The sequence below is a fragment of the Corvus cornix genome, chromosome 1 (assembly GCF_000738735.6).
Source record: "Corvus cornix cornix isolate S_Up_H32 chromosome 1, ASM73873v5, whole genome shotgun sequence".
In the NCBI taxonomy this organism is placed as follows: Eukaryota; Metazoa; Chordata; class Aves; order Passeriformes; family Corvidae; genus Corvus; species Corvus cornix.
Window position 1 is genome coordinate 44433799 of NC_046332.1, and position 9132 is coordinate 44442930.

The 9132-nt window shown below is 42.7% G+C and overlaps 1 protein-coding gene across 10 annotated transcripts in view; it reads right to left on the bottom strand.

Annotated features, from left to right (window-relative positions):
- The window catches only part of PSPC1 (paraspeckle component 1), a 60253-nt gene extending 57154 nt beyond the window's left edge, over nucleotides 1-3099 (bottom strand). For 7 of the 10 annotated variants that reach the window (XR_005603622.1, XR_005603621.1, XR_005603619.1 and 4 more), the window contains exons 1-2: nucleotides 2592-3077; nucleotides 669-970 (exon numbers count right to left, since the gene is read on the bottom strand). Coding sequence is in view for 5 of the 10 variants with exons in the window: in XM_039564779.1 (XP_039420713.1) it covers nucleotides 669-970; nucleotides 2592-2984 (695 nt within the window). In the remaining 5 variants the exon portion in view is untranslated. Of the gene's footprint in view, nucleotides 1-668; nucleotides 971-2591 lie in introns of all 10 variants that reach the window. The other 3 variants (XR_005603623.1, XM_039564790.1, XM_019286399.3) reach the window with 2 other exon arrangements.
- Nucleotides 3100-9132: the final 6033 nt, after the last annotated feature.

The window sequence follows — 9132 nt, forward strand, 5'->3', positions numbered from 1 at the left end:
AGAGAAGTGCTGCTATTTGCAAGCTTGCTTGTCCTTGAAATAGATTGTTTTCCAAACATCACTAATATAAACCTTTTCCGAATCTCAGTCTTCATTTTAAAGCAAGGAGAAAATCCTAGCCTTACAAGCCACATAAATTTTTGAGATAGAAACACTTTCTTTAGTTTACAGAAATATCAGCAATGTCATGCACTGTTTTGTTAAGAAACAAAGGAATATTATTTTGTCACTTTGTTACTGGGATCAGGAAGAGTGCAACCAATGAAAATAAAATCTCAATAGAAAATGCCTTACTATATAGAGAAGGAAAAGTAATATTGCATATAAAGAAAAAACCCAGAACTTTGCTCTCAGATTCTCATATGGTAATCTTATAAACAGTAAGCAGAGAAAGATGGCTTTCCTTAAAACAAAACAAAAAAAAAAATCAAGCGTATTTGTGGTATTCATGTAAAACACCTGAATTTCTAACCTCATGGCTTTCAGATCTTGAAAACAAAGTAAGAAATGGGGAATACCATGAATGCAATTTCTGCTCACATTAGGAAAAGCAAAAATTATTGACACAACCGGTAGGGACCCCAGAAGGGACTTACACATCAGCAAAGCAGGGGCCATTAGAGCCCTATACAGCATTCATTGATTCAAACAAACACCTGTGAACTTACGTTGTAAGCAAGAATGCCCCATCACTGCATCTTTCCAGAGCTTTCCGTGCTGGAGGCTTTGCTGCAAATTCTACGAAACCTTTCCCTGTAGCTCTGCCACGATCATCTACTACAACGACTGCTCTTTCCACCGGCCCGAATTGCGAGAATGCTTGTTCCAGCAGCTCATTGGAAACCACAGGTGACAGATTCTTCACAGTTAAAGCAGCTCCATGGGTAGCAAATCGAATTCGAAGTGGTCTGCTCTTCAAAATAGTACCATCAAGTTCTGCCTTTGCTATTTCAGCCAGGGTCCTAGATTCCTTTATCAAGATATAAAATATTTATTATCTTTTATTTTCAAATACAACAAATATCACTTTTGAGTGCCCCCCCCTCGAAAAGTAGCAAAGTTGTTTTCCTTCACCTGTGCACATTGGCAACGGGATCATTCAACTTTTTTTTCCCCCAATCAAAAAACCAAACCAACAACAACAAAAAACCCAACAAACCAACGAAGTCTCTGCCCTCTGATTGAAAAAAAAAAACCCCATTCATTACCCTTTATGGTTTATTCTAAAAAACAACATAGGCGCAAATTTTTTGTTGTGCATTAGAGGACTTAACAAATTCTCATTATGATGGTGCTGCTCTGTAAAGGTCTTGAGTTGAAAACTTGATGCTTTTCACGTTTACCTACTCAATTCTTCATCCCTAACTCCACGCAGCAGGAAATGGTATTCAAAGATTACACTACAGGATCTAAGGTGTTTTGGGTTGGGTTTTTGTTTTGCTTTTAAATAAGTGAAAATATCGCACTTGCTCTCCATGGATGTCCACTTCAAATTTCATCAACAAATAATGAAATTACCTTCTTTGCTCATGTATTCATTCTTCTCACATTTCTGGGCTTTCTGCACCCCCATCCATGAGACAGTGTAAATCAACAACTACCTTTTTTCTCACTTCAAAAATCTTCACCAGGTTTGATACCTGCAATCCCTGACATTTAAAGAAATTCTTCTTTATATCTTTCGTCACAGTTCAACCGGCTAGGCAAGCTGTTAAATATATATATATATATATATATATTTTCCCTACACGTAATGGAAGAGGGAAGTTCACATAAAAAAAACTCTACCTAATCTCTATTACATACAAACTGAGTAACGAGATGTAAATATATCGCACTTCCTCCAGAAAATTGCTATTTCAGGCTGGGGAATTCTCAGGGTAAAAGATGCACGGCAGAATGCCATAAATATTTTAAGACGACAACCAAAAAGAGAAAAACACCCTAACCAGTAAAATATATGTAAAAATCATAACTAGACACCTAAAAGCATTCTAAAGCTATTCCCAGAATGATACAAATCGGTGCATTCTAAACAGAGCAATCATGAAAACTGAGCGCGCACACTAAATTAACATTTAAATACAGTATCATAAACTTTTCGGATGATTCCTTTTTTTGCATGTTTAACCAAATACTGTATTACCCCTAAAAATCCAGTCTTATCTGGGCACAAGTACTTTAAACAACCCGCGGTCCGCAACCTTTGAAAATCTGTGATTTTATGTTCTGTGCTCACGATGTGCGAGCAGCGGTATTTGGAAACAATCCCGTCCAGTCTTTAAAATTAGCTACATTAAGTGCCATGGGGTGAGGCGGGGACCGAAACGCCAGGGGCTGGAAAGGCTACTCTGGACGCAGGGGTCTGGCTTGGATGTGTACAGGCGAACAGGGGAGGGGGGAGAAGGAAGAAGAGGCGGGGGAACCACCGCTAGCAGCGAGGAGGAAGAGAATGAGAGGCAGATGTTGCTTTTTTTTTACACCCGCCGAAAACGAGAGGAAGGGGCGGGGGACAAGGGACCGAAGCCACCCGCTTTCAGAGACAGCCCCAGGGTGACGGGGCAGCCCCAGGGGCCGGCCCGGGTCCTCACCAGGCGGATGAAGCCGAAGCCACGGTCCCGATTGATGAAGACCTCGCTGGGCTCCCCGTAGCGCTCGAAAAGGCGCTTGAAATCCTCCTCGGTTATATCAGTAGGCAGATTCCCCACGAACAGCCGGCAACGCTGCGTGTAGCTCTTCTCGCCAGGTTTGAGAAAGCTCTTGATATCGATGGTGAACCCAACCTCCTGCTCCTCATCTCCGCCACCTTCTTTGCTCGGCGCCAGAGCCATGGCCGCCGCCGCCGCCGCCTCACTCTCCGCTTCTAGGCCGCGCAACCCTTTCAGGTTGCCGCCGCCGCCGCCGCCACCCCCCACCATGCCCAGCGGCGCCGCTGGGGAGCTGTTTTCGATCCGCACTTGCTTCAAGTTCCTATTCGCGGCCATATCCGCTCCTTCCTCGTGGGTTCTCCCTCAGGGGACGCGGAACCGTGCTCAGCAGCCGCCGCCTCCGACCCTCAGCCAGTTCAAAATGGCGCCGCCCCTAACCCCGGCGATTTGTGCCAGCCCCGCGGGAAGCCCCGCCCCCCGGCCCCGCTCCCGCTCACGGCCGCGCCTCCGCCGCTCCGCCTCAGCACCGGCGCACGGGCTAACCTGCCCCGGGCCCGTGAAGATCCGTCCTTCCCTCCTGCCTGAGGGGGCAGCCGTCTTGTATTAGAGCAGTGGTCTCCTCAGCCCCTCCCCAGGCAGAGGAGCCCCTCGCTGGGGCGTCTCCCGAGGGAAAGGCAGCCGGGTGGGATGCCCTGGGGGGTGTCTGGTCGCTGCAGGAGAGGGAGGCAGGCGTGTCACAAGAGACACTGAAGCGGCGGCGGGAATAGCCGGGGGACTCATAGAACCACAGAATCAATCAGGTAGGAAAACACCTCTTGAGATCATCGACTTCAGCCTGTGGCTGAACACCGCCATGTCAAGCAGAGCATGGCACTGAGTGCCACGTCCAGTCTTTCTTCACACACCTCCACAGACAGTGGCTCCACCACCACCCTGGACAGCCCATTCCAGTGTCTAATTACCCTTTCTGTGAAGAGATTTTTCCTGATGTCCTACCTAAACATGCCCTGCTGCAACCTGAGGCTATGTCCTCTTACCCTATCACCTGTTGTTTGGGAGAACAGGCCAACCCCAACCTGGCTACAGCCTCCTTTCAGGCATTTGTAGAGGGTGAGAAGGTCTCCCCTGAGTCTCCTTTTCCCCAGGCTAAACATCCCCAGATCCCTCAGCCGCTCCTCACAGACCCTGGTGCTCCAGACCCTCCCCCAGCTCCGTTGCCCTTCTCTGGACACGCTCCAGCTTCTCAGTGTCATTTCTGAATTCCAGGACCCAGAACCTGGCACAGCACTCGAGGCGTGGCCTCAGCAGTGCCGAGTACAGGGGCACGGTCATTGCCCTGGTCCTGCTGGCCACACCACTGCTGATGCAAGCCAGGGAAGACTGTCCGGGCACTGCGGCACAGCGTGGGAGGACCTGTGGACAGAGAGGGCAGCAAAAGCATTCACCAAGGCAGATGTGGGAGACAGATAACGAGTGAAGAGAGGCCTTATTACACTGCTTCCAGGACAATTACAGAGCAAGAGCTTTCATTATAAAGGGAATTACTTTCTTCTGAGAGAAGTGAAGTCAAACATTTCCTTCCTCGGGCACCCCTTCTTGTAGCAAAGACTGTGGATCTCCCTCATGTGCAGCACAAGACTGTGGTTTGCTCTCCTGCCAGATGCCCAGCTGCTTGGTTTGATTTGTGTGCTTCAACCAGTAGTACAACTAGTGCATGATTTCTCAGAATTATTCGTTTCATTAATACAACTCTAGCACTGAAAAAGTCCAGACCATCTTACGAGGTTAGTACTTACTTCAGCTAGTGTGTGGCATATACTGTTATTTGGAAAAAGCAATATCAAGCATGATATTCAAGAACAAATTAATTCTACAACAGGTATGAATGTGTTGCTTGGGGGTTTCTTTGTCTATTGAGGAATATTTTAAGTTCCTCTGTCTTGTTGTACCACTTGAGGTACAACAAAGATCTCAGTCCCTTTCTTCCTATCTCTGAGCTTGCTCAAGGACCTTGAGAAGACACAAGTTCTTCTCTTTCTGAAGCAGACTTGTGGGTGTAGGGCATCAAGCTAAACACAGATTTCAACCCCTGAAATTCAGAAAATACAGATGATAAGGGAAGGATATCTACTCACAGCAAAGGCAGGAAGTTGGGCAGTGTAGGAACATGATGGAAGCGTTAGAGTAGCAGTATTGGATCCCTAAAGCTTAATCATCTTGACTGTCCAAAGAACAATGTTCTTTAGTATATTTAGGATTCAATAACAAGTGTTAAGACACAAGTGTTAAAAAAGGAAGCAACTTACAGCGAACCAATAACTTTCTAAAATGGGTAAGCATGAAAAGGGAGTGAAATATATGTTAGAAATGATGTGACTATACACTGTAGATGTGTACTCATCAGTAGATGGGAAAAAGGAGATGCAAAATAGTCTGGTTGTTAAATTTTTACTAATGTAGTTTAATAAAACTGTCATGGTTTTCAAACAGAGATTTCCAAATCAGGTTAGTAGTATGAGCTGCAACCATTGAAATACATGACCACAATTTCCTGTGTACTATAAAAAGGTCAGTAGGAAGAGCAAGGAGTGTTTACAAAGTCCATGCTATTCTTACTTCTCCTTAACTGTAGCAATATCTCAATATCTCAATAAAAAATGATAGTTCAGTAAAATAGAACAATAAAATTCCACCTTCCAGAAAGAAGGAAATATATCTGAAAGTATATATATACTTAATGTGCTCATGGATCCATACATTATCTTAATTAGTCAGATTCACAGTACAACCATAATGCTTGCAGTTCTTTTAGCATTTTTGAGAAGGAGCTATTTGCACATGCCCTACAGTCAAACATTTAAGGGTAACATACAAAAAGAACCTGGTATCTGCTGTGTTCAGTCACTTCCTCACCTTCATTTACACATCCCTTCACAATTTACTCAGTCATCAGAAGAGCCCCAGACAGTTTATCTCCCTAAGTGCCCAGAGTCTTAGTGGCTTGGTGACTGCTACACCTTGCCACTGACACCAGTTAACCAATAAATATTTTCAAAGGAGAAAAGAGGGTCCCTTCAAATTCTTGTTCCAATGTTTTCCTTCTGCTATAAACATCCACTGAAATCTTTATGGCTTACTAAATCAAAGTCATATCATGGAAAGAGATATCCTAGGCTGTTCCAGACACTCTCCATAAGTTTGGTATTGTTATATTTAATATTTTGAATGCAGTTGAGCTACATGAATAATTTCAGAAGTGTGGGGGAGAAACAGTTATAATCACAGGGTAATTTGCAGTCATTCTGTAATTCTTGAGGGGTTATATGGAAGCCTGAATTTATTCAACTTGGCATTCAAAAGGCCACAACAGACAGCATTGATTTTGACTAACAAAGTTTAGTTTGACTTGGAATTTAGTTAAAGATCTTAAAACAGTCATGACTTCTTCATTTCATGAAATGAAATCTCAAGATTTCAATGAAAATAATTTCATGAAGTTACAGCCCATTTCACTGCACTTCTTTCCATTCCATTTCATTGTTTTCACTTAATTTCAGAATTTTTGGTTTTTTCAATTTCATTTCATGTCATTATATTTCCTTTCCTGTCTTTTCATTTCACTTAATTCCTTGATTTCTCATTTAATTTCCTTTCATGAAATGAAAATCCCTCATTTCATGAAAGGAAATGAAATATCAAGATTTCAAGCAATATCATTCCATGAAGTTTTGGTTCGTTTCACTGCATTTCATTGTATTCCATTTATTTGTTTTCACTTCATTTCAGAATTTTCTTTTTTTTTCACACTAAGCTTTTAACAAGCTTGGGGCTGCAGCTGATGTGGCCATCTCCGTGCATGGCCCTGAGGTGAAAGGTGTTGAGGCAGAAATGTTGTGGCCCTGCCATGATCCTCTTGGCATGTGTTTTCCAGCCCCTGTGTTCCTGGAGCTGGAGGCTCTTTACTCTCTCAACCCTAACCCTAGCCCTAACCCTAATGGCAGCTTGGCACTGTTGCAGAGGTCCTCCTCTCCATAGGTGGCACAGACTAAAAAGTGTTGAGTCGGCACTGCCTTTTCGAGTGCCAGTGTCCCTGGAGCTGTAGGCTCTGCAGTTCTCTGAACCTTAACCTGAACCCTAAGGGCGGCTAATTGCTGCTGCTGAGATCCCCACCACCACAGCTGATTCAAGAAGTGAAGAGTGAGTAATCTTGGTACCCTGCCATGATGAAAATCCTTCATTTCATGAAAGGAAATGAAATCTCAAGATTTCAATGAAAATCATTCTGTGAAGTTTCAGCTCACTTCAATGCACCTCCTGTCATCCCAATTCCATTTAATTGTTTTCACTTCATTTAAGAATTTTTGGGTTTTTACAATTTCATTTCATGTCATCATATTTCCCTTCCTGTCATTTCATTTCATTTCATTTCATTTCTGTCTTTACATGTACTGCCAGACTCTCCTTTCTTACTCGTGTATTGTTTTGGATTATCACCTCACAGATGGTTTTGTATTTAAATTTACTAGCATAAATACAATATTCTGCATATGCATGAGTACCTATAGTACAATCACTATTCCCTTATTGATAAGAACATTTATTGGCAAAAAAAGGGAACAGAATTGTGAAAATCAGCAGTATTTTTCATTTTGTCTGCTACAGAGACTGGTTATGTTTGGTGTATGCTAACATGCTCATGCTATCAGGAGTTTTGGCTGTATTTCCAAAACACACACCATCCAGTCATGTGCCATGTGAGATAGTCAGAAGGAACTCTCCTAGCCTTTAATATTCTATATCATAGCATTACTTTCCTACCAAATATCTGCATCCTGTTGAATACCAGGAGTGCATCAGACCTCTAAAAGGAAGCCATGAGAGCTTTTAATGCTGCAAAATTGAAAATGGTACACATCTTGATCTGCAAAGAAAAATCTGAAACTATTTGTAGTTACCCTTGCACAACTTCAATGTGATTGCTCAGATGCCAGCACTCCAGTGCTGAAACTCTTCTCAAAAGGCAACTGTAGCTTAGTGCTCAACACAGCTCCGGACTCCCAGGTTTATTTCCTTTTACTTCTTATAATCTGCAATGAGTCACAGTTAGGATCAGTACTTGTAATTCAAACTGCAGTGGTAGGTCATGACAGAATGTATCAGGGAGCACTAGAACTGAGAGGCAAATTAGGGCATGGAAGAGGATGCTCTGTTCGAGAAACCAAGGGAAAACACAAAATACTGCACTGAAGAAATAGGGAATGAGATATGCAGATAGGTTGACAGCCTGAGGCTGGGATCCTATCCAGAATTGCAAGGCCAGGGAACTGAGGCAAACCTCTGTGCATGACCTGACACAGGTGGGAGCTTAATCTCTTGCCGTTAAAGACAGCGTTTGCCTTCAGTGTTGCTCATGGCAATATCCGGGCAAATTAACTTTAAGGTAGGTATTGGTTCTCCACTACCGAGCTTTTCTTACAAACTCCAGTTGGCTAAGAATATTAAAAACTGTCATAGCTGTGCCAGCAAGCCTGATGGTGCAAACATAACGGAGTGGAGGAAGAGGGGCTTAATGCAATCTGAAACAGTCATGCATTCTTTGTGATTGCCTGGAGATGACCTCATTATGCCACTAATGGAGTACGAGGAGTGATTACGGGCTCATGTCGTTGCAGTGCCATCTGGTGACAAATCCTGGAATTATCACTTTAATAGAACAATTCAAGTGGAAATAAACATCACAAACTTACAATAATAACATGTCTCTGGTTCCAGATGGACAGCACGACTTGGATTTCCTATTTTTGAACCTGGTGGGAAAGCCGCCTTTCTCTGTTCTCTTTTCTTAACACTAGCAGAATTCAGCAGCATCCTTTCATTATTTTTACATTGATTGAAATGTACATGAGTCACATTTATAAAATCTGTACAACCTAACCTAATATGATTAGTAGTCACCTAAATTCATGCCATATTAATAGATTTTTTAATGTGACTGAAGACCTGTATTTTGGAATTATCCATGTTTGGCTAGGCAGTAGTATTCTTTGAAACAACATTGGTCTCAAGGAAACAAGGACAGAAAATATATGAAAATATATTTGTCTGTGAAGGTACTTGTCAGATGGACATTTAGGCTCAACAAAAGTTACCTGACTTTCTCCACTAATATAATCAATGCATACAATGCACTCCTTTTTGAATATTTTTAGCATATTGTCTTTACCTTTTCTGTAGAAGAGTGACAGTAAAGTACTAAGGCAAGCAGGAAGTCAGAGACTTAAGGAAGTATTCCCCAAATATATTCAGCCCTTAATTTATCTCTAAATGATTGTTTCATGTCCTGTCAGCACATCAGGCAGTAGAGCTTCACTTGGAGATCCCGTAGAATACAGTAGATGGCCAATGGTTGGGGTTTTTGTTCTCTTTTACTCCAAATCATCTCTTTTACAATCCGTAGCAAAATATATTTCTTGCATTTGATTAT